The sequence below is a fragment of the Saccopteryx leptura genome, chromosome 6, assembly GCF_036850995.1.
Source record: "Saccopteryx leptura isolate mSacLep1 chromosome 6, mSacLep1_pri_phased_curated, whole genome shotgun sequence".
NCBI lineage: Eukaryota > Metazoa > Chordata > Mammalia > Chiroptera > Emballonuridae > Saccopteryx > Saccopteryx leptura.
Window position 1 is genome coordinate 191,802,264 of NC_089508.1, and position 24,370 is coordinate 191,826,633.

The 24,370-nt window shown below is 46.9% G+C and overlaps 3 protein-coding genes across 6 annotated transcripts in view; 2 read left to right on the forward strand and 1 right to left on the reverse strand.

Annotated features, from left to right (window-relative positions):
* The first annotated feature begins 21 nt into the window (after positions 1-21).
* On the forward strand, positions 22-8,043 carry AIMP2 (aminoacyl tRNA synthetase complex interacting multifunctional protein 2). 4 transcript variants are annotated; one of them, XM_066342322.1, is made up of 4 exons: positions 24-285; positions 3,500-3,706; positions 5,764-5,995; positions 6,773-8,043. In XM_066342322.1, exons 1-4 carry the CDS (start codon positions 151-153, stop codon positions 7,162-7,164), a joined length of 966 nt encoding a protein of 321 aa, XP_066198419.1. In that variant the 5' UTR covers positions 24-150; the 3' UTR covers positions 7,165-8,043. The 4 variants fall into 4 exon arrangements, with proteins under 4 accessions (XP_066198421.1, XP_066198419.1, XP_066198420.1 ...); XM_066342323.1 differs by having other exon boundaries at positions 24-165; XM_066342325.1 differs by having other exon boundaries at positions 48-165; positions 3,395-3,706.
* The window catches only part of EIF2AK1 (eukaryotic translation initiation factor 2 alpha kinase 1), a 38,896-nt gene continuing 21,823 nt past the window's right edge, over positions 7,298-24,370 (reverse strand). Inside the window, exons 11-15 of the mRNA XM_066342314.1 lie at positions 22,935-23,035; positions 13,645-13,759; positions 12,948-13,030; positions 11,828-12,061; positions 7,298-8,353 (exon numbers count right to left, since the gene is read on the reverse strand). Coding sequence (XP_066198411.1) covers positions 8,222-8,353; positions 11,828-12,061; positions 12,948-13,030; positions 13,645-13,759; positions 22,935-23,035 — 665 coding nt within the window. The 3' untranslated portion in view covers positions 7,298-8,221. The remainder of the gene's footprint in view (positions 8,354-11,827; positions 12,062-12,947; positions 13,031-13,644; positions 13,760-22,934; positions 23,036-24,370) is intronic.
* Positions 15,819-22,320, forward strand: ANKRD61 (ankyrin repeat domain 61). The gene is made up of 3 exons (XM_066341803.1): positions 15,819-16,093; positions 18,876-18,970; positions 21,333-22,320. The coding sequence occupies exons 1-3, from the start codon at positions 15,866-15,868 to the stop codon at positions 22,318-22,320; spliced, it is 1,311 nt and encodes a 436-aa protein (XP_066197900.1). The 5' UTR covers positions 15,819-15,865.

A 24,370-nucleotide genomic window follows, 5' to 3' on the forward strand; every position in this document is an offset into this window, starting at 1 on the left:
CGGCCAACTAGAGCACACGAATTGCAGCAGGCACTTCCCCGAACGCCGGCCGCCGGGTCAGAAAGGAGTGGCTGTCATTCGTGGCGGTCTTGGACGGTTTGGGGGCGTTGGTGTCCCTCACCCGCTACCTTCCCTCGTGTGGTTCCCACGATGCCGATGTACCAGGTAAAGCCCTATCACGGGGGCGCTGCCCCTCTCCGTGTAGAGCTTCCCACCTGCATGTACCGGCTCCCCAACGTGCACAGCAGGATCAGCAGCCCAACGCGGAACGCGAATTACGTGCAGGTAGGTGTGCGCAGGCGCCAAGGCCTCCCTCCCGCCCAATACGCAGGCGCCGAGGCCTGGCCGGTGGGGTTGGTGGGTAGGGCTACGGTCGTGTCTCTCTCTTCATTTTCCGTTTATGGCTAAACTTTTTTATTCGGAAATTTTATCCACAGAAAAGGGAATAGCACGTAAATGCCCGTTTTAAGAAGAATGCGAACTCTAGTGTCACCACCACCCAGGTTAACACACGTTGTCAGTGCCCCACCTAAACTACCCCGAATGGCCCGATTTCCTTGATCATGTCTTAGTTACCTAAGGATGCATCCCTAAACAATGTAGTCTTGCTGTGATGGAAGCATACAGTCTGTGTCTTGTATTTGGCTGGCGCTTCTAGATATTTCGGGACTCGCCCTGCTACATGAAATGATGAAGTATTCGCCCTCTTGCAGTCTGCTGTCCCAACACAGGACAGGCACCCCACAGTTTGCCCTTTCCACTGCTCACGGATGTCGGCTGGTTTTCCGTTGTGAGCTGCTTCATTCTGTAGTGAATGTTTTTGTGAACGAGCAGGCATAGGATCTTTACTAGGGATGGAATTGCTAACTCGGCGGGCAGGTCTGTCTTCAACTCAAGTACTAGATAAATTGCTTTCCAAAGCGGTTATGCTCATCTATGCTGTCACCAGCAGTGGATCCAAATGCCTCTATCTTAGAACTCACACAGTTCCTCTTCTGTAGCAGATGATGGCAGTGTGGATAGACAGATCATTAGAAATCCAGCATGAAGAGAGCAACACAAAGAATAAACTTCTAATTATACGTGAAACAAATGAGAAACACAATATGCCAAGTCGCAGTCTAGTCTGAACAAAGGAAAAAACAGACCTACATTAAAAGGCTAATAGGTAAAGCAGATTTGAGCATTTCCTCATTCCTCAGATCAAGGTGTTAGATCCCGCTGAGCTGGGGCTTTCAATCACAGGCCCGGTTCCTCATTCGAGTGTTTAAATGTATTGACGGCTTTTGCACCATGTAGTGCTTCTTCACCCTGACTCAGCAGGGACCCTACTGCCATTAGTAGAAATGAATAAGATTGTGCATAAGCAATACACAGATACAGGCTGGTTAAGAGATGGCATGAAATACTACACCGGAAGACCGTCTTTGAATAACATGAGGCTGTTGCACATGTAGTAGCACTCACCGGGCATCCATACTTATTTCTGGTCAGCACCTGTTTAAATGGCACAGTGGACTCTTTACTGTTCTTTGTTTCACCCAAAAGTCAGTCATCTTCTATTTTGCTGTTTTATATTAAACAAGAGCAGCAGGCAAGGAGAGGTTGGAAGGTGCTGATTCAGCTCTAAGGTAAAGGAGTTAAGCAAACAGGAGAAGATGGGAGAAAGGTGCAGATGGAGGGAACAGGATGATTAAAAGTCCTGTGGTCACTGGCAGCATGGTGTGTTTTAGGAATGCGAAGGACTGTATGGCTAGAAGCAGAGCAGGGGAGAATTACCTGAGAGGAGGCAGCCAGAGGACAAATGATATATAACAAGCCCAGTTAAGGGATTTGCTTTTTAAGCCTAGGAGGTTAGCGCCAAGGAGGAGGTGACAGGATCTGCATTTGTTTTCATCTCTCTAGCTGCCATCTATGGGTGGATTAGAGGAGTAGACCAGAATGGGTGCAAGGCGACCAGTGGAAGCAGGCCAGGTGAAAAAACAGCGTCTTGGAATTGGGCAGCACTAGTGGATGCAGACATGCGTAGAAACAAGTAAATTCCAGAAAATTGACAGCACCTAGTGATGAACTGGATCAGCAGGAAAGGGCATTGTTAGGAGTGACTAAGGGAGGAAAAATGTTCCCAAGAACATTAAATTTAGCGCATATATGTGAGCTAGTACTCCTACTCTCACCTTGTATCATGAGTACATATTTAAAATAAACTCAGGGTCATTGCTGTAGTCTTGACTGTTCTAATTGTCAGCATTTTGTTCGTGTTTTATTTTCTCAACTCAAAGTGGACTGTCGAGTATAAAGTCTCATGAATCTGGAAATAGGTTGTATGATGTGACTGTATTGGGAGATTTCTTGATATTATTTTATAATGTAGATCTATATTGACTTGAGATCTATTATAAACATTGGTAACTTAATGTATACCAGTCATTATACCAGGCAAGAAAGATGCAGAGATTCAATGAATGAAAAATGTAAGCATTCCATATTTATAAAGTGCTACATATCAGCAGTGAAAAAGTTCTAGATGATTCTAACGTGAGAGTGCCAGGACTGCCCTGGGAATGAATGATGAGGGGAATTGATTGACCTCCATGACAGACTTCCAAGCCAAAAGACACTTTTTTTAAACCTATGTGTGCTCTCTACGGTGGTACCTTGAGATACGAATTTAATTCGTTCTGTTGTAACCGAGCTTATAAGTCAGTCAACTCATATTATCAAATTTCTCCCATTTAAAATAACTGAAATAGGTTTAATCCGTTCTAGCCCTGTGAAACATCCCCAAACCATCCTAAATTATGAAAAAAATACTTTTTTTATTAAGAAACACACATGTATACATTACCAATGCATAACAAAATATATGAAAAGAAAAAAAGTGTTATATAGTACTATATTCTTACATTGGAGACAGACAAGTGCAGCTAACAGAGGTGAATGGCAGAGGGGGAGGGAGAGAGGAAGGGATGTAGGCACTGTGGACATGCAAACTAAAACTGCACTTTCTTTTCTTAAAATGAAACCACAAAAAAACACAACTCGTATCTCAGAATTTCACTCGGATCTCAAACAAAAATATGGGCCAAGTAGCAGCTCGTATCTTAAAAAAAAACAACAAACAAACAAAAAAACACACAACTTCGTATGTTGGTTCTTTCGTATCTCAAGGTACCACTATATTTCCTTCTATTATTATTTGAGTTACATTTTCACACCCCTACCACTACCTTTTCCTATTTAGGCAGTGTTTTGGTATGAAGAACAATTGTATTCTTTTTGTATCCTGTTCTTAGACTGAATTACCAGAAATTCGAGTCATACAATTTCAAAGTGGCCTTCAGTCAAGTGTAATGAGGTGACTGTGCTACTTTGTTTTTATGCCTTTTAAAAGGTGGGAGGTTGGATGAGTCTGGAACTCAGTAGAAGACAAGTGATGACATGAAGCAGACCGCTTTGCTGTTAGGGGAAATGAACACGCTGGTGTTGGTTTGCTTAGGGAGAGTCGGACCCATCTCTTCAAGCTCTTGAGTCCCACCAAGATAATATTTTAAAACGTCTGTATGAACTGAAAGCTGTAGTCGATGGCCTCTCCAAGATGATTCAGACGCCAGATGCGGACTTGGACGTATCCAATATAATCAAAGCCCAGGAGCCCACTGCATTATCCACCAGTGCACTGGACTTAAATTCAGTACTTGGAAAGGTGAGTTCATTTAAAGCTGCATCAACGTGCGAGGTTGTTAGTGCCAGAAGATTGTGCTCATGAATGAAGAAGCCTTGACTTGCTAGTTCTCAGAGGTGGCACAAAGACAAAGAACACGTTCTTTTTCTCCCCTACGTGATAGCACCTTTGCACAGGCAGGTTCGTGAACTAGGAGTGAAGGCGAAGCCAAGTCTAAAGCCGCTTCCTGGCTTCTCAGACCCAGTGCAGAAGAGCAGAGGCTCCCAGGCAGAGAAGGGAATCGAAGTAAAGCTCCTCCCCATCGCAGGCCGCATTCTATCAGCCTGGGCCTTAGAGAAACAGATCCTACACCATCTGCTTAGGGCTTCCCAGTAGCCTGGGTTTCAGGGCTCTAGCTGCACAGACACAGAAATCCCACCAGTCTGTACCAGCCACTTGTATGGACCAATCTACAATCTTCAGCTAATTTAGGGTGTACTCTAACAAGCAAAGCCAGAATGTCTTATTGCAAGCATTATTTGTTGGAGGGTGCAAAAGAATCTTCTCTGGCAATACCCTCCTCTAGAATTGGTGACAGAAATGGATCTGAAAAATGGAGGCGGTATTACAGTGTCTGGCCCAAGGCTGTTTTTGGAAACCTTGGTACCTCCACGCACATGTCCCTTTAAAACCCAGTGCATGCTTGCGTGCAGAGGCACCAGTGAGACCCAGCCGGGCCTGCAGGGAGCCAGTCTAGTTTATGAGTTAGTGACCATGCACAGCTGTGCTAGTCTCGGGGTGCTGGGAAGGCTCCTCATAGCACATGTCTCAGAAGGCACAGTGACAGCTGCAAAGCATTCATCATAGCTCAAGTGAAGGGTGTCAGTCAGGAGCACAAGACCAGAGGGCAGATTTGTAGTAGGCTATGTCCAGAGAGCCAGGGAGTTTGGCCTTCATGTGTTCTATGAGTTTATTCCTAATTACAGTGAGTGTATAAAAATAAAGCCTGCATCTAAAAAGGCAAGATATTTTTGCACTTTAACACCTAATTGTTTTGACTCTCCCACCTCCTATCATCAATGGTATTTTGAGCCAACATCCTTTTTCAAAAGTCCTCACTGACATAGAACACAAACACAACTTGATGTAGAAACTAGATACTGTCAGATGGTCATGTTAGAAAGATATGGTAAATGGAGTATATAGTCATCCCTCGACATCCATGGGGGACTTGTTTCACAATCCTCCTTGGATTCCAAAATTCATGAATGCTCAAGTCCTTTACAAAAAATGATATAGAACAAGGCATATAGTGGGCCTGCCGCATCTGCAGATTCCGAACCACACATCAAAAACAGTTTTCAAGCCCCAGTTGGTTGAATCTAGAGGTGCAGAAGGCCAACTATGACTGCATGCGATTTGTTTCTGTTTAGAGACAAATAGAAGTGTCACTCCTAACACACTGTTTTACTAATTTTTTATTTTTATTTTTTGTATTTTTCTGAAGCTGGAAACAGGAAGAGACAGTCAGACAGACTCCCGCATGCGCCCAACCGGGATCCACCTGGCACGCCCACCAGGGGCGTCGCTCTGCCGCAACCAGAGCCACTCTAGCGCCTGGGGCAGAGGCCAAGGAGCCATCCCCAGCGCCTGGGCCATCTTTGCTCCAATGGAGCCTTGGCTGCGGGAGGGGAAGAGAGAGACAGAGAGGAAGGAGGGGGGGGGTGGAGAAGCAAATGGGGGCTTCTCCTATGTGCCCTGGCCGGGAATCGAACCCGGGTCCCCCGCACACCAGGCTGACGCTCTACCGCTGAGCCAACTGGCCAGGGCCTGTTTTACTAATTTGAGAGTAGTCAACTTTTTGTCAGGAGCCAGCAGTGTAGGGGCAGAGGGGCTGGCATCACTTTAGGTCACTTCTCACTGAGCTGAGTGACCCTAGATAAGTCACTCATCTCCCAGGACTCATTTTTTCAGCTGTGAGGTGGGATAATGGTAGCACGTTCTTCGTGGGCTGTAGTTTCTAAGAATAGCTCCTGGCACAAGTACACACACTCAGATTGCTGTTACTATCGCTGGCTGTGTTTGGGTTTTCTCCCCAGGACTACGGGGCTCTGAAGGACATAGTGATCAACGCAGACCCTGCCTCGCCTCCGCTCTCCCTGCTTGTGCTGCACCAGCTGCTCTGCAGCCACTACAAGGTCCTGTCCACCGTTCACACGCACTCAGCAGTCAAGAACGTGCCCGAAAATCTTCTCAGGTGCTTTGGCGAGCAGACTAAAAATCAGCCCCGTCACGAATACCAGTTGGGTTTTACTCTAATTTGGAAGAATGGTAAGTAGAGGGGACCAACCAAGTTTGACTCCCTTCCTATGGAATGAAATGTGCACCGTGATTTGAGTAAGAGGCAGCAGGGAATAGGACGGCAACGTTCTTCAGCTGTACGGACTCTTCCGCCATGTGCTGTTGGCTCAGACTCTGTAAGAGCACAGATGAATCCCGAGCCAAAAACGTCCTCCATCCTCCGAGAGGCTCAGGGTCTCTGAGGGACAGCACAGTTATAGGGGGAGACCCTAACTAGCCAGAGCAGGGGAGTAGCAGCTGTCATAGCCACCTTGCCGTCACATTCCAAAACATATCATTATGGGGACACTGATGTTTCTATTTTCAAATGGCCATAAAGGATAGAGTATCGTTTTTTCTTTATCCCACTGAAGAATGCCTCCCCTGGTTACAGTTATAGAGGGAAGTGAGTTAATGTCATTCATCCCTCAGCTGCACAAGAACGGACTGGGAGGGTGCAGTGTCTGACCGGGCAGAGGGGTCTCCTGGTTTCCAGTCCTCATCCTGCAAATCCATAGACACGGGTTGGAGTAGATGCTCAGTCTGAGGTCCCTTCTAGCTTGAAAACTGTCGTAATCAAGGACCAACATGGTTACTTTCTTAACATATAGTCTTCATTCTTGGATATTACACCTAAAAATGTGGTATTCTTTTTCAAAACACTTTCCTTGCCACCAGTTCATGGTGAGTGAATCCCCTCCCCGCACCCTCACGTACTTGCTGCAGGTGCTGCTCCTGTTGACGTCACATGGGGTGTTTTTCTTTCAGTGCCAAAGACTCAGATGAAGTTCAGCGTCCAGAAGATGTGTCCCATTGAAGGAGAGGGGAACATTGCACGTTTCTTGTTCTCTCTGTTTGGCCAGAAGCATAATGCAGTCAATCTAACCCTCATAGATCGCTGGGTAGACACAGCTATGTTTCAGTTAAAAGAAGGAAGCAATAAAGAAAAAGCTGCCGTGTTTTGCTCCATGAATTCTGCTCTTGGGAAGAGCCCCTGGCTTGTGGGGAACGAACTCACCGTGGCTGACATCGTGCTCTGGTCTGTGATCCAGCAGATGGGAGGCGGCAGCAGTGTGCCCATGCCGGCCAACGTTCAGAAGTGGCTGAGGGCCTGTGAGAACCTGGCCCCTTTCAGCAATGCTCTCACTCTCCTCAAGTGAATCTTGGGAGCTGGTTTTAAAGGGTTTAGATTGTAAGAACGGTGCCGTTTCATGCCTGTTCTTGGTAAAGGGACTGCACTAAAATCAGAGTCTGTATTTAAGCCATTTGCCGAGTATCAATAAAAGCACCATATAATTTGTGGTTTTCATTTTATTTAAAATTTAGGGCAACATCATGTGCAATATACCATGATAGCTGCCAGCTATGAGGCAGGCTCCTTTTGGGTTCAGAGGTGAACATATATTGCCCCTGAGGAATGTAGGAGTCAGGTGCTGTGGAGAAGACGGTGGGAATAGTGCAGGGACACTGGCATCAGAGCTGCTTTGAGATCATTTCAGGGCAAGAGGTCCAGAGCTTTGAAAGGGCATCATGATGCCAAGGTGAAGGCAATGACAACAGAAGTGGGCCGGACAATGAACGCTGCTAAGAAGTTGAAATTTTATCCTGGAGGCAGCAGAGGCTTTTATGCCAGGGCGTGAACTGAGGCAGTAGCAGCTTCCGGCAGTTACCCAGCAGCCGTTAAAGGGTCAGAAAAATGGCAGCTATCAAAGCCACCACTAGTCCAGCTTGTCTGCAGCGGAGATTTGGTGGTCAACAGGTGGAATTCAAAAGAATACAGGACGATGTCTAAACTTAGTCTGAGAGACGAGACAGTCATCTTAAGAGATTCAGGGAGAGCACAATAGGTTTAGTTTAGAGCAGCGGTTCTCAACCTGTGGGTCGCGACCCCGGCGGGGGTTGAACGGAAAATACATATTTTCTGATGGCTTTAGGCGACCCCTGTGTTTTGGTCGTTCGACCCCCGCCAGGGTCGCGACCCACAGGTTGAGAACCGCTGGTTTAGAGTATCAAATTCAGAATGCTAGATCAGGAAAGAGCTACTTAAGGAAAAAGCAGTTGGGGATATTTTCACAACCACAGTAAGTCATATACAAGCTTACTGACTACAACTAAGTATTACACCATCAATACCCTAAGAAAGATCAAAACTACGTTCCAGTTGACTTTAGCTTAAAGAGGTGAAGTTCGTGTTCACATTTCTAGAGCCAAAGTCAGCTAGACAGGAACACCCCCATTTTTCATGTCATCCTTAGCCCTTTTGTCCTGAGAAAGGAGTCTCAGTTGCTTCTTTAGTTCTTCAATTTCTTTTTCTTGCTCTACTATCTTCATCTGCAGGGGGAGATTAACCTGAAATAAGAAAATTTAAGCTCCATTAAAATGGGTTTTATTTATTTCCTTTAAAATACAAAGTGCCTCACTTTTGCACAGCCCCATGCATACATGGATCCCAGTGATCAGTTTGGTGAAATGAGGCCAGCCATCCAGCAACGTGGTTCATGTGTCAGTTACTGCGATGCTATTGTAAACGCTAAAGAACAGTCCTGGCCTGACAGCGCACTCGGTTAGAGCACCCTCCCGATATGCCAAGGTTGCGGGTTCAATCCCCATCACAGAACATACAAGAATCAACAAATTAAAAAAAAAAAAAGATAATACATAAATAAGTGGACCAATAAATCAAGGTTTCTCTAAAATCAGTAATTTTTTTTTTAAATGGATATGCATCCTGGTCTGGACCAGTCGTCACTGGAAGTTGGTTGGTTAGTCCCAGTGCCCCTGTTAGTTCACACACACGCCATGTGTGTAAGTTGGTCAGTTAGTCCCAGTGCCCCTGTTAGTTCACACACACGCCATGTGTGTAAGTTGGTCAGTTAGTCCCAGTGCCCCTGTTAGTTCACACACACGCCATGTGTGTAAGTTGGTCAGTTAGTCCCAGTGCCCCTGTTAGTTCACACACACGCCATGTGTGTAGCCGTGCTGCCTCCATCTCCAGTGATAGACCCAAATGACATTAAAAAAAAAAAGGACAACTGAAAGAGGAAACGACAAAGATGGAAGTGCAGCAACCTCATGAAAAGTAATGCTAGGAAGCCAAAGCCGGTCCGCCGGCATGTGGAAGTCCCAGGTTCGATTCCCGGCCAGGGCACACAGGAGAAGCGTCCATCTGCTTCTCCACCTATCCCCCTCTCCTTCCTCTCTGTCTCTCTCTTCCCCTCCCGCAGCCAAGGCTCCATTGGAGCAAAGTTGGCCCGGGCGCTGAGGACGGCTCCGTGGCCTCCACCTCAGGCACTAGAATGGCTCTGGTTGCAATGGAGCAATGCCCCAGATGGGCAGAGCATCACCCCCCAATCAGCATGCAGGGTAGATCCCGGTTGGGCGCATGTGGGAGTCTGCCTCCCCACTTCTCACTTAAGAAAAATACAAAAAAATTTTAAAAAGTAATGCTGGGAGTGAGAACCCAATTGACTTGAAGGTGTCACAGAGGAAACAGCTGATCCTGCTAGACAGACGAGGTAGGCAGCTGCAGCCACGGGACCAAGTCAAGGGACCTGTCAACAAAGGGAGGAGAACAGTGGTGCTGTCCCAGATAGGTGACACCAGCAGAAACTTCATATTGAAGGAACTCTCGGAGATACTTCACAACACTGAAAGTGCAAGAGAGATGATGCTGGAAGCTAACTTAGGAAGGAGCTTAATTCACCAGGGCATTAAAGAAACGCTTACCCCCGCCCTAAGTTTCGGAACAAGGTGAAGGCAGGCACTGTTCAAACTACTCTGGAAACATTCTCAATTATATTGCACTAAATATTAGTTTAGTTTCAGGTTTTAGGGGGGTTTCTTTATTGATTTTCGAGAGAAGAAAGGAGAGAGAGACAGGAACATCCATCTGTTCCTATGTGTGCCCTGTCCAGGAATTAAGCCAACATCCTTTGCACTTCGCAAACGAAGCTCTAACCACCTGAGTCATCTGGCAAGAGCAATTTTAATTTTTTTCTTTTTTCCCCTCATTTCCATACACATCTGTAATTGACAAGAGTTTTAATGCTTTGATAAATAAACAATTTAAAATTTTTTGCTTATTGATTTTAGAGAGAAAGAGAGGGAGTGATAGAAACATCACTCTGTTCCTGTATTTTCCGTGACTGGGGATCAAACCCACAACCTTTGTATATCATGACAATGCTCTACCCAACCGAGCCACCCAGCCAGAGCCCGATAAACGTTTTTAAGGTCATGGAATAATCAACTTTCCCCACTGGTTATTACAGTCATTTTTACAGTCTTACTCGACCATGCAGAGCAAGGACTGCCTGCCTTTACACAAACAGGTATATAGAGGTTATTTTTTTTTAAATCTGTGAGACAGGAGAAATCCACACCATAAATACCAAATAACTGGTCTCTAATAGCTACCTTAACTGGGAGTTAGAGGATGCCTTCCATCTGAGATCATTTAATAACCACATCTGCCCTTGTTTCAGACACAGAAGAGCACTCGACCTACTGTTTATTATTCAAGCTAGTAAAAACTGTTACACTTGAAAATTAATAAGCCTTAAATAGAAGAGATAAATTAAGTTACTGCAAGAGATTCCCCAATTAGTGGGCACTGGAATAACTTCAAGGGACTATTAAAGCTCAGATAACTGCCCTTCTACCTCCTCCCCCCCACCCCCACCCCCGATTTTACGGTAAAGGGAGTGCCTGAGAATCCTATCAGGTTCCAGTGACTTAATGCTGTTAGTCTGGAGAGAGTCTGAGAACCGCTGCACTCATGCAGTGTCAGGCTGTACTTAATCACTGGGGGTCTCGTAAAGGCAGATCTGACTTAGGTCTGGGTGGAGCCCAAGATCCGGCTTTTTTTTTTAAAAGGGGGAGGTAGGGAGATAGGCAGACTCCGGCATGTGCCCCAACTAGGATTTCCCCAGCAACAGTACCTGGCTCGCTAGAGTACCACTATATTTAGTGCCTAAAGCTGACGCCCTTGGACCAACCAAGCTATTAGCGCCTGGGCCACGCTCGAACCAATCGAGCCACGGGCTGCAGTAAGGGGAACAGGGGGAGAAGGGGGAGAGAAGGGGAAGGAGAAGGAGGAGAAGAAGGGGGAGAGAAGCAGATGGTCATTTCTTCTGTGTGCCCTGACCGGGGATTGAACCTGGGACATCCGTACGCTGGGCTGACCTTCTATCCACTGAGCCAGGGCCAGATCCTGCATTTCTAGTAAGTCCCCAGAAAATGCTGATGCTGCTGGTCTGAGGACCACACAATGAGTAGCAAAGTGCTACTACAGGATCTGTGGACAAATCTTTCAGTCAAGCTTTTAACTCTTAGAAAGTTCCTCAAGGAACAGAACGGAGGAGTCACGTTGCTGGTATCTGCAGACTGGAGACTGTGCAAGCACTGCAACGTGTCAGGAGGGAGGAAGGGGTCAGGCTGCCTGGGGCCACACCACACCACAGCACGCTGGCTCAGGCGGTCTCTGCCACCCCTGCCCCGCTCCCCAAAATCCCTGCTGTCTTTTGTCTTGTGCCTTCGGTGTGTGTCCCTTTCCATTAGTAGGCACGTTACAATCATTTCTGAAACATTCACCATAGTTGGAAAGGAAAACTAAAGCCTTTCGGCCAAGCAAGATGAGGCTAGAAACTGGGGCCTTTTGTTGCAGTTTTCAGAGCCGGCAGTTAGAATGGGTTCAAATATTTTCTTTCCACAAATCTTATTCTAAGCTCTACTGTTCTTCATGAGATAGGAGTCACAATTTAAACAAATTCTAAGCCACCCATTTTCCCCAGCACTACAAAAACCAAACAAAACTATACGTACACTTCCGGAATTCTGGAACAGTTCGCTCTGCAGCAGCTGCACCGCAGACGGCCTCTGGGACGCGTTCCGTCTGGTTAACTGCTGGATACACTTGGCTTGCAGGGGATACTTTTTCCCGAGGGACTCGGGTGTCCGACCAGCTCTCAGACCTGTTAGAACCTGGGCCCGCTCCATCTCTGTTCCAAATGGCTGGAAGAGCTCCAGCAGGATCACCCCCAAGCTGTACATGTCGGACTGGAAGAGGGGGGGGGAATTCAGTGATGAGACACAAAGCGAGCACAGCAGACCTGTGTCGGTGCGCCTCCCTCTCGCGAGGGGGTTTCTAGGGGACACTGCGTGGTCTCTCCAACAAAGGAGCAGAGTGGGCTCATCCGATGGCCAGGGACGATGCCATTGCCACAGCAGTCTCTACCACACATTCAACTCCACGCCTTGAAGACCGGGGCGTGGCACAGCAAATACAGGCATGAGCTCCTGCCCGGGGCCAGCCCCAGCGGGTCACACGTGTCCCGGGCCTCCTCCAGGCCCACCTCCCCTGTGCTCTAGGTAAGCAGTCTCCGTCAACTCTAACGAGCTCGGCAGAAAACCTGTGCCGCTTCTCCTTTAGGAAGGTCTGACTACAGAGGGATTCAGGCGCGGTCCTGCCAGTTTCCTGACAGCTCTTCCCCAGTCACAAAAAAGTTAAGGATTCATTAAAAGGAAGAAAATTGCCTAGGCTTTTATTTTGAAAAAAGAACTTATTTAGTATGCCTCCCAGAAACAAGGTGATTAAAGGGACTGGAGTGCACACCGCCCTGGAGCACTACTTAGCAATATTTAAGTCTGAAAACGAAAGACTGAGAGACTGAAAATAGGCTTCTGTGAATTCTAGCACCTGAAGTGAATAGGCACATTCATTCTGAGGGGAAAGCTCATTTCCAAACAGTTTCTTATACCCTCGGGTTTAGAAATAGTCAAGGAGCTTAAAAAGCAATGCAGTCACGCTCACTGGCAAAGTGAGTCCCTATTTTGACCATTTGACATAATAATCTACGGAACTGTTATCTACAAAAACACCTCTGTGTTGGAACTTAAGACTCTGAGTTAGTCCAGTAAAAGGGGAAGAAGTAGGAAACACTACCTTGGCATCATACTCAGATCCTTCCAGCTGTTCGGGTGACGCGTACAGACAAGTCCCCACTCTGGAAGTATGTGTTGGTGTTCCTATAATTTGAAAAGCCATATATTAAACACTATAGTATTAACACATTAAAGAACACCAGCTCTAGGCCCTGGCCGGTTGGCTCAGTGGTAGAGCGTCGGCCTGGCGTGCAGGAGTCCCGGGTTTGATTCCCGGCCAGGGCACACAGGAGAAGCGCCTATCTGCTTCTCCCCTCCTCCCCCCCTCCTTCCTCTCTGTCTCTCTCTTCCCCTCCCGCAGCCAAGGCTCCATTGAAGCAAAGATGGCCCGGGCGCTGGGGATGGCTCCTTGGCCTCTGCCTCAGGCGCTAGAATGGCTCTGGTTGCAACAGAGCGACACCCTAGATGGGCAGAGCATCGTCCCCTGGTGGGTGTGCCGGGTGGATCCCGGTAGGGCACATGTGGGAGTCTGACTGCCTCCCCGTTTCCAACTTCAGAAAAATACAAAACAAACAAACAAAAAAAACCAAAACAAATAAAGAACACCAGCCCTGAGTAGGGCACTGTAGCTGCCAAGGGAACAACAGGTACCTTTGTCTGTATCTCTTACCTTTGCTATTAAATCTTCATAATTCTCTTTAAATGTTATCTTATTTTAATGCAAAAAAGGAAATTAAGAACAACCCTCAAACACTTACTCTTTCCATTCCTACTAGTCCAGTCTGTGTTCTTGTGTATGATGTCTGTGCAGGCCAGACCGAAGTCTCCTATTTTCACTTGCTGATCGGGGCCATGAAGAAAAATATTTCTGGGCTATAAACAAACAAAACAAGTTAGCTCCTTGCTGTTTCAAAAACAAATCATAGAAATATGTTGATATTAAAGAGTTTTCAGCTCAAGACCAAGTAGCCCCTCAAAACTTAAAAATCAGGCCCTGGCCGGTTGACTCAGTGGTAGAGCGTCGGCCTGGCGTGCAGAAGTCCTGGGTTTGATTCCTGGCCAGGGCACACAGGAGAGGCGCCCATTTGCCTCTCCACCCCTCCCCCTCTCCTTCCTCTCTGTCTCTCTCCTCCCCTCCCGCGGCGAGGCTCCATTGGAGCAAGGATGGCAAGGGCGCTGGGGATGGCTCCTTGGCCTCTGCCCCAGGCGCTGGAGTGGCTCTGGTCGCAACGGGCGACGCCCCGGAGGGCAGAGCATCGCCCCCTGGTGGGCGTGCCGGGTGGATCCGGGTCAGGTGCATGCGGGAGTCTGTCTGACTGTCTCTCCCCGTTTCCAGCTTCAGAAAGAAAAAAAAAAAAAAACTTAAAAATCAGAAGAGTGGGCCCTGGCCAGGTAACTAACTCAGTTGGTGAGAATGTCGCCCCAACACGCCAAGGTTACAGGTTTGATCCCCAGTCAGGGCACAAACAAGAATCAACCAATGAATCCATAAATAAGTGGAACAACAAATCGATGTTTCTCTCTTCCCCCCCCCTCAAATCAATAAATTAATTTTTAAAAATCAGAGCAGTGGCCCTTAAAATTGTCTGTACATTATAGTTACCAGGGAGCTTTAAAACAAAACAAAACAAAAAACCTCAATGTCCACATCATTCTACAAACCAATATAATCAAAATTCCTGGGGCATTCCAAGTTTGAGAACCACTAATGTAGAGCATGCTTGCACACAAGTGCTCCCCAAACTTAACTGGACACCAGAATCATCCAAAAAGCTTTTAAAAATTGTCCAAGTCAAACTTCAATTTTCTTTCATGAAAAATTTTTATTTTTTATTTTTTATTTATTTATTTTTTTTGTATTTTTCTGAAGCTGGAAACAGGGAGAGACAGTCAGACAGACTCCCGCATGCGCCCGACCGGGATCCACCCAGCACGCCCACCAGGGGCGACGCTCTGCCCACCAGGGGGCGATGCTCTGCCCCTCCGGGGCATCACTCTGCCGCGACCAGAGCCACTCTAGCGCCTGGGGCAGAGGCCAAGGAGCCATCCCCAGCGCCCGGGCCATCTTTGCTCCAATGGAGCCTTGGCTGCGGGAGGGGAAGAGAGAGACAGAGAGGAAGGAGGGGGCGGGGGTGGAGAAGCAAATGGGCGCTTCTCCTATGTGCCCTGGCCGGGAATCAAACCCGGGTCCCCCGCACGCCAGGCCGACGCTCTACCGCTGAGCCAACCGGCCAGGGCCAAAAATTTTTATTTTTTAAAGCTCCCAGGCAATCCTGTTAACCAGGGTTGGAAACGACTAGGTCCCACTATAAAGACACACCTTCAGCCAGGGGTCTCAAACTCAACTCAGCATGTGGGCCGCAGAGCAAGATCACAGCTGTTCGGCAAATACAAGTAGGCCCCTAGGCTTACTTAATTTTATCCAAAATATTTTGAACTTCGTGGATTAGTCTGCGGGCCGCACAAAATTGTTCGGCGGGCCGCGAGTTTGAGACCCCTGTGCCTCAGCTCTATATAAGAAACCACCACAGACACAGCCCCCAAACAGCCCCCAATGAAACTACTCCTGCACCAGTGACACACGGCACCTGTGTGGGGGAGGGGTCACTAAAATTAAATATTTAGGTTAAAAGTCAAGTTTTACTTTAATGTATAAATCTGTTTTAGCTTTATTAGTTTTCTTTATCCATAGCTGAATGGAAAGAGAAAATAGACTCTTACATGTAAGATGACAATTTGGATGTTTTTGTGATCAAGTCAAGTCCTAAAACAGTGCTTATACTTGACACCATATGGTATAGGACCAAAGTTTGAAAAAGTTTGGCTCTAATAAAAATACATCGTGTTCACGGATATGGTTCTCAACAATTCTAGAATGGTTCTAGAACAGAACTGAAGGAATCATAAAGACACTGACACTGACCAATTCCGTAACAAGTTTTCCCTGACCTCTGAAGTTCTCGCTCTTAAGAGTTTCTCATGGGAAACACCGTCAAGAGAAGCAGAGGGGAGCCAGACCCTGATGGGGCCACGTCACCGGACAAGGACAAGGGCTCGGGCTCATCTGCAGAGCTCCACAGCAAGTTCTACAAAGCCATAATGAAAGAGGACTGCATGACCATCCAGGCACTGCTGCGCCGCCACCCCGTCAATCAGCCCCTGAAGATCCGACGCACCTCCACCAATCTAAGACGGCCTCTAACCCAGGTACCCTTTTCTGCTCCATCGTTTTTAGAAAAAAAGAGTCAGGTGATGCTTCAAAAGGAACACCACGGAGTTCTTGTGAACTCAGTGAACCTCCTGGTGACCCTCACTGTGCCCGAGTGGGACTGCACGTCCCCGGACACTCCACATCCCAGCAGGGTGACATCCCCCAGAGCGTGCCTGGTCAGAGCGACATTAACATCATCCTCTCAAACACACCAATGACTAGATGTCTGTGTAATGGAATTATTTCTTCCCATTTTTAAATATACGTTTCCATTTTCTAAATATTTATACAGTAATTATAACGTTCTTTTAGAATTTTTACTTACTGATTTTAGCAAGAAAGGAAGGGGGGGAAAGACAGGAACATAGATCTGCTCCTGTATGTGCCCTGACCGGGGACTGAACCAGCAACCTCTGCGCTTCAGGACGATGCTCCAACCAACTGAGCCATCCGGCCAGGGCGATTATTTCATTCATAATTATTTTCAAAAGCGATCCTCGGCCTGACCTGTGGTGGCGCAGTGGATAAAGCATCGACCTGGAAATGCTGAGGTCGCCGGTTCAAAACCCTGGGATTACCTGGTCAAGGCACATATGGGAGTTGATGCTTCCTGTTCTTCCCCTCTTCTCTCTCTCTCTCTCTCTCTTCCTTCTCTCCTCTCTAAAATGAATAAAGTCTTAAAAAAAAAAAAAAGCGATCCTCTCCTGTACCCTGCCCTCTTATCTTGTAGCCATGTGGTAAAACCACTACTTAAATATATATATTTGAAGAACCGGCATAACCTGCGCTGCTAGTCATAGAACATTTGCGCATTATCTCTGAAACCCTGAAAGTAGAGGTTCTACTACTGATACTATGACTTTGGCAAAACTAAAAAACACAAAACTGACCCTGGCCAGTTAGCTGAGTCAGTGAGAGTATCGTCCTGAAACACCAAGGACATAGGTTCGATCCCCAGTCAAAGCACATACTAAACAAAGAAATGCTTCTTTCTCTCCCCCCCCCCCCCCGCCGCTTCCTCTCTATCTCTCTAAAATCAATCAATTAAAAAGAAAAAACCTGGCCCTGGCCAGTTGGTTCAGTGGTAGAGCGTCGGCCTGGCGTGCGGGGAACCCCGGTTTGATTCCCGGCCAGGGCACATAGGAGAAGCGCTCATTTGCTTCTCCACCCCCCCTCCTTCCTCTCTGTCTCTCTCTTCCCCTCCCGCAGCCGAGGCTCCATTGGAGCAAAGATGGCCCGGGCGCTGGGGATGGCTCCTTGGCCTCTGCCCCAGGAGCTAGAATGGGTCTGGTCGCGGCAGAGCGAGGCCTCGGAGGGGCAGAGCATCGCCCCCTGGTGGGCAGAGCGTGGCCCCTGGTGGGCGTGCCGGGTGGATCCCGGTCGGGCGCATGCGGGAATCTGTTTGACTGACTCTCCCCGTTTCCAGCTTCAGAAAAATACAAAAAAATAAAAAAATAAAAAATAAATAAATAAAAAGAAAAAACCTACTTGTCAATCACTCTGTAGGTTAATATAAAGACTAAGTGGCTTAATAGCAATTGCTATTAATTTTACACTATGAGCTCTTTAAAAGAATCAACATTCACCTGGCCTGTGGTGGCACAGGGGATAGATGGTCGACTTCGGATGCTAAGGTCACCTGTTCAAAACCCTAGGCCTGTCCGGTCAAGGCACATACAACAAGCAACCAATGAACAACTAACGTGAAGCAACTATGAGTTGACACTTCTCGCTCCCCCTCCACCATAAAATCAGTAAATAAAACTGTTTTTTATTAGAGAGAGAGACAGACAGATAGACTGACAAGGACAGACAGGAAGGGAGAGAGATGAGAAGCATCAATTCTCCATTGTGGCACCTTAGTTGTTCATTGATTGTTTCCTTTTATGTGCCTTGATGTGGGAGGAGGGGCTTCCAGCAGAGCCAGTGACCCCCTGCTCAAGCCAGCAACCTTGGGCTTCAAGCCAGCAACCATGAGGTCATGTCTATGATCTCATGTTCAAGCTGGTAACCCCACACTCAAGTTGTATGAGGCCGCACTCAAGGTGGCAACCCAGGGTTTCGAACCTGGGTCCTCAGCATCCCAGGCCAATGCTCTATCCACTGCAGAACCACCTGGCCAGGAGACTAAATAAAATCCTTTTCATTTTTTAAATGTTTATTTTTATTGATTTTAGAGAGGAAGAGAGCGAGAGAGACAGGAATATCAAGCTGTTGCTGTATGTGCCCTGACCGGGGATCAACCAGCAAACTCTGTGTTTCAAGATGATGATCTAATCAACTGCGCTATCCAGCCAGGGCAATAAAATCTTTTTAAAAATCAACCTTTTTGCCCAGGCCAGGTGCCATCGTGGATAGATCATCCTGGCACACCAAAGTCACAGGTTCAATCCTGGTCAGGGCACGTACAAGAAGGAATCGATGAGTACACAACTAAGTGCAACGAGTTGATGCTTTTTCCTCTCTCTCTCTCTTTCCCCTCCTTCCTCTTTCAAATCAATGGGAAAATTTAAAAAAAAAACCTCTGGGTTATTTCTGTTGCCTTGGTAAATTTGCCTTTATTTAACACACAAACTTTATAATATGAAATTCACTGGCTTTGGGTCATTCGGAACAGGCAGAAGAAAAGGAAAATTTCAGTGCACATACCAGAAGAATACTGAACCGAGACATGCAGACCACTTGCACTTCCTCTGCAGTGGTGAGCCAACACCACCACTGTTACTTCCCACTCCACAGTCTACTTGTAACATACTCTGCTATTTTCCCCCGAAACAGACCCAGCTCATCATCCCCATTCACCTGGCAGCTGAATACGGAAGGGCAGAAAGTTTGCAGTGTTTGTTAGAGCATGGTGCTGACCCAGAAGTAAGGTAAGTAACTCAACAGGCGACCATTTCTCTATATGAATGTATGTGCCTGACCTGTGGTGGCGCAGGGGATAATGCGTCGACCTGGAATGCTGAGGTCGCTGGTTCGAAACCCTGGGCTTGTCCGGTCAAGGCACATATGGGAGATGCCTCCTGCTCCTCTCCTCTTTCTCTCTCTCGTTCTCTCTCTCTCTCTTTCTAAACTAAATGTTTTTTTAAAATGGTGCAAAAAAAAATATGTGTGATTTAGATGTTAGTTTTCCCAGTCATGTCTGGACTCATGCATTCTTCAGAAGCTGTGGACTAGGAGTTATGTTTTGAATGAACCGACTTCTTTACTGATTAGACGAGATACTCTGATAAAGTGGGGAAATGTGAAGCACAAACCAGCCTGTCCTGAGCACTGAGCACCCAGCAGTGGTGCTGTGGAAGCGGCTTTAAGTCCTACTCCCAGCACTCGGGGAGTTTAAAAACCTGTCAGATATGGAAAATGTAAACAGATAACTGATTTTCTTTTTATCACCCTCCATTAGAAGGCCCACTTCATGAAAGAGAAGTTTCTCTTGCTCATCAGTACATCTGCACCACCTAAACCAATGCCTGACACTTTAGTAAGTGCCAATACCACCTGAATGAATGGAAGAACACATGGTAGAGAAATAACAGAACTTCTTCCCCCCACGTTAAAGATAACCCCAAATCCTTACCGCGCTCCAGTCGAGCCCACCTGACCTGACCCTCCACTCCGAGCAGCCCACCAGCCTGGCAGGTCTCTCACAGTTTTTCGAGGACTCACCAGAGTTCTACAGAGCTCCTCTGGGGGTCCCATGCTTCCCACCTCTCAGCCATAGGCCATCCCCGGAACAGTTCCTCTAGCACTCTGCCACCTGCACATTGATCTAGGTTTGTCTCCCACGCTACACCGTGAGGCCTGGGGGTGGGACTGCCGGCTGTTTCACTAGAGCCCTCGCCCAGAGCCTCCCACTGAATCAATACATGTGAACTGAAAACCACTCTCTAAATGCAGTGAGCAGTCAGATGTGCATAATAATCCTTCCCCTTTCTCAGACAAAACAAAGGAACCTTGGAGGGAACCCTGAGAGATTTCAGGAAAGGAGTTGACGAGGGCCAGGCTGTAAAACACACACTCCGCCTGGGCAGAAGCGGGAATGAAGATGGACAGACTTCGCTAACCACAGACTGACTGTGGGTCCCCAGAGTCACCCCATCACCTGCCCCACCTACACACGAGGAAAAGTGTCCGGCACAGGAGCAGGCGCAGAGCCCCTGAGTCCACAGGAGTGCTGGCCCTCTGAGGCCCACTTCTACGGCAACACCACATCACACTCAGGTCCACATAATTTTACTGAATGGCCTGACCTGGTGGTGTCACAGTAGGTGGAGTGACAACCTGGGACACTTAGGAAACCCCGAGGTCGCCAGCTTGAGCACGGGGTCATTGCCTTGAATGTGGGATCATCGAAATGACCGCATGGTTGCTGGCTTGAGCAAGGGTTCACTGACTCAGCTAGAGCCCCCTAGTCAAGGCACATATGAGAGCAATCACTGGCCTGACCAGGTGGTGGCGCAGTGGATAGAGTGTCGGACTGGGATGTGGAGGACCCAGGTTCAAGACCCCGAGGTCGCCAGCTTGAGCGTGGGCTCATCTGACTTGAGCAAAAAGCTCACCAGCTTAGACCCAAGGTCGCTGGCTCGAGCAAGAGGTTACTCAGCCTGCTGAAGGTCCACGGTCAAGGCACATATGAGAAAGAAATCAATGAACAACTAAGGTGTCACAACGAAAAACTGATGATTGATGCTTCTCATCTCTCTCTGTTCCTGTCTGTCCCTATATATCCCTCCCTCCCTCCCTCCCTCTCTCTCTCTCTCTCTATCCCTGTAAAAAAAAAAAAAAAAAAGCAATCACTGGACAACTAAGGTGCCAAAAGTATGAGTCTTTCTCCCTTTCTGTCTCTTTTTCTCAGAAAGAAAGAAAGAGAAAGAGAAAGAAAGAAAGAGAAAGTATTTTTCTGACTGGCTGCTAACTCAGTTCAGCACTGTGAGGAGCTCGGGTATAAAATAACTGAGACACAGCCTTAGCGAGGCCACAGCCCTCGCAGGGATAACAGAGTAAAAACAAGCTGCCAGAGGCAGCTGAGCCCTCCTTACACTGACACACATCACCCCATACCCCCCCAAAACACTGTGACATCCTGAAAAATTCAACAGCAATGCAGGTTTAGAAATACTTCTTCAAACTAATTAAGGGGGATTACTTATAATAAATGTCGCCTTGTTCAGCACTAATTCTCCACGTAGCTATTCCTGTGACCCTGGTGTAACCAGTGCCCACTCCCTATTCCAGGAACACACTGGGCCTCACGACGCTGCACCTGGTACTACTGCACTGGCCAATCATCTCTGCTGTGCTGGCAAAGCCAGGGACCCTCACCAGCATCCAGATGCTCATGACAGACATTCAGAACAGTGCCCTGACGTGTCTCCGCATTCTGTGTGAGCACGGAGCACAAGTGAACGCTAAGGTGGGCAACAGACACCAGCACTTACCCCTCCACCTGGCTGTAAGATTCGGGACCTACCCAGCTGTCTCCATTTTAGCCAAAAACGGTGCCCAGGTCAATGCAATGAATGAATCCAGCATGACGCCCCTGCACATGGCTGCAAAAGTACTGAACGAGGAGATGATGGAGACACTCATCACCTGTGGAGCAAACGTCAACTGCGCTATCCCTTCCACGGGGACCACAGCCCTGAAGCTGGCGGTGGACACTGTGACCAGCAAAGCGGGCCGAGTGCTGGCAGCGGGGCTGAGCTGTATCCATCTGCTGCTGACTCACGGAGCCCAAGTCAACGCCCAGGACCACAAAGGCCACACAGCTATCCACGAGGCGTGTTTCGCAGGCAGAGCGACAGTCATCAATCTCCTGCTAGAATTTGAAGCCAACATGAACATCTTGACAAGAAACGGGGAATCTCCCATACACATGTACCTCCAGCGAAGTTCCAACATCAGAGACACAGCGCTTCTTGCCAAGTTGCTCTGCCGCTCTTACCCGTTGAGACTGACGAATAACCAGGGAATTCTACCTGAAGCAATCATGCTACCAGAATTCCATCTCTTAAGGGAATCCCTAATAAAGCTGTCTCAAACCCCCCTATCCCTAGAAGATATCTGTAAAAGAAACATCAGAAGTATTTATGGTGAGAAGTACAAGCAACACGTGAAAAGCCTTCTCCCGGAGAGGGTGTGGAGTTCTGTATACGGGCATTGTGACCTGGCTTGCCTCTTGAGATTAGACCTCAGAGTGTCACAGTGCTACCCACCTCAGTAACTCCAATCACAGTTTCTGGCTAGACACATACCCAGAAAATCCTTAATGTACAAACTACTGGTTCTTAAACTCTTCAAAAAATAAAATCATTTGCATGTTAACTAAATATTCTTTTAAATGCCTTTTCCATAATTTACTTTTTGCCCAAAATGTTAGCAAATTAATTTAAAACTCTCAGCCAAAGAAATAGATATACTTTTTTTTCTTGATGGTTTTATGGATAAAAATATAAAGTCATTAGATTCTGAAAACAACAAAACAAAATTTCCTGTTATATTTCCATTAAGATAATTATAGAAACAAATTTTCACCTCTAAGTTTGAAATAATAGATGAATATATGTCAGCATTAAATACACTATTATCAATTACAGTAGTACTCAGAGTACATTTACTACCTAAAGAAGAAACAGAATATTCGAATGTCCAAAGTTTACTACTTTAAATTCAATCTAAAGTTTTCACATTCTGGACCTATAAAACAATGATTTACATGAAAGTAATGAATACCCTTCTAAGTAAATGCAGTAGGGACCTAACTGCATTTAATTCAAGGAACTGACACCAAGTCACCCCAGATAAGAAGCTTTCAACAGCTTCGTCTTCTCCACTTACCTTCAAGTCTCTGTGCACAATTCCCATGTTATGTATGTAAAATACACCTTCCACCAGTTCTTGAAAAATTTTTGTTGCAACACTGGCCATAACATAAGGACCTAAAATTAAAAAAAAAAGTGTTATTTCTTTCTTATTTTTTCACTCATTAACATCTAAATGTTAACTGTAGTTTCTTTTTTAAGATTTTATTTATTGATTTTAGAAAGAGAAAAGAGAGAAAGGAGGGGGTGGGGGGAGGAGCGGAAAGCATCAACTCGTATGTGCCTTGACCAGGCAAGCCTGGGGTTTTGAACCTGTGACCTCAACATTCCAGGTCAACACTTGATCCACTGGGCCACACAGGTTAGGCAACTAAATACTATGGTTCTAAATATGTTAACTTCTGACACCTGCACAACATTTAGATTTTCATCAACGTCAACACTCCATAAATGCTTTAAGCCTAGAAATGAACAGGGAGGCTCCCTGGCTAGTGAAGAAGCCATCGCAGACTAGCACCAACCGTCATGGACTGTCACAAGAGAGTCCTCTTGTTTCCCTCAGAGCCCTGTGGTCATTACCTAACAAACAGTTCTCAGTCACCAGATGGCTAGATTAAATCATATTTAAGTCCCCTGACCCCCGACATCCTCGAGTTTGATGCTAATAAATGGTATCCTGGCCCACTGTGGATGGAAGATCCTATTACAAGTAATGGAGGAGGAAGAAAGAGAAATTATGTTAGCCCACGGGGTGAGCTTCATCATCTGGAAGATTTGGAATACATATTTCCAAAAATGACCAAGCCTGGCCTGTGGTGGCATAGTGGATAGGACATCAACCTGGAATGTTGAGGTCGCCAGTTAAAGGCCCCTGGCTTGCCTGGTTGGGTCACATATGAGAAGCAACTATGCTTCCTGCTCTTCCATCCCACCTCTCTTCTCTCTAAAATCCATCAAAATCTTAAATAAAAAAAAAAAAAAGAACAACAAATTAAGTACATGGAAAAAAAAATTTTAAATCACCTGTTAATATGAGGGCAGAGTATGTGAATTTAGAAGGTACACAGATTTATAGGACTAAAACCAAATAAAAATTGAGAAAGATAAAATCCTGAGGTTTTCTAGCCAAGTTTAGTAATACAGTAAAACTCACTAGCTCTTCTGCATTTAGTCATTTTAAAACATCAACCTAGGCCCTGGCCGGTTGGCTCAGCGGTAAAGCGTCGGCCTGGCGTGCAGGAGTTCCAGGTTCAATTCCCGGCCAGGGCACACAGGAGAGGCGCCCATTTGCTTCTCCAGCCTTCCCCCTCTCCTTCCTCTCTGTCTCTCTCTTCCCCTCCCGCAGCCGAGGCTCCATTGGAGCAAAGATAGCCCGGGCGCTGGGGATGGCTCTGTGGCCTCTGCCTCAGGCGCTAGAATGACTCTGGACGCAACAGAGCGATGCCCCAGAGG

Bases quoted from the DNA above. Each gene is read 5' to 3' on its own strand.
- AIMP2 (XM_066342322.1), top strand. From the start codon at position 151: ATGCCGATGTACCAGGTAAAGCCCTATCACGGGGGCGCTGCCCCTCTC. The intron at 286-3,499 runs GTAGGTGTGCGC...TGGTTTGCTTAG, and splicing joins GGAACGCGAATTACGTGCAG to GGAGAGTCGGACCCATCTCT. The intron at 3,707-5,763 runs GTGAGTTCATTT...TTTTCTCCCCAG, and splicing joins TAAATTCAGTACTTGGAAAG to GACTACGGGGCTCTGAAGGA.
- ANKRD61 (XM_066341803.1), top strand. From the start codon at position 15,866: ATGGGAAACACCGTCAAGAGAAGCAGAGGGGAGCCAGACCCTGATGGG. The intron at 16,094-18,875 runs GTACCCTTTTCT...CCCCCGAAACAG, and splicing joins TAAGACGGCCTCTAACCCAG to ACCCAGCTCATCATCCCCAT. The intron at 18,971-21,332 runs GTAAGTAACTCA...TCCCTATTCCAG, and splicing joins GGTGCTGACCCAGAAGTAAG to GAACACACTGGGCCTCACGA.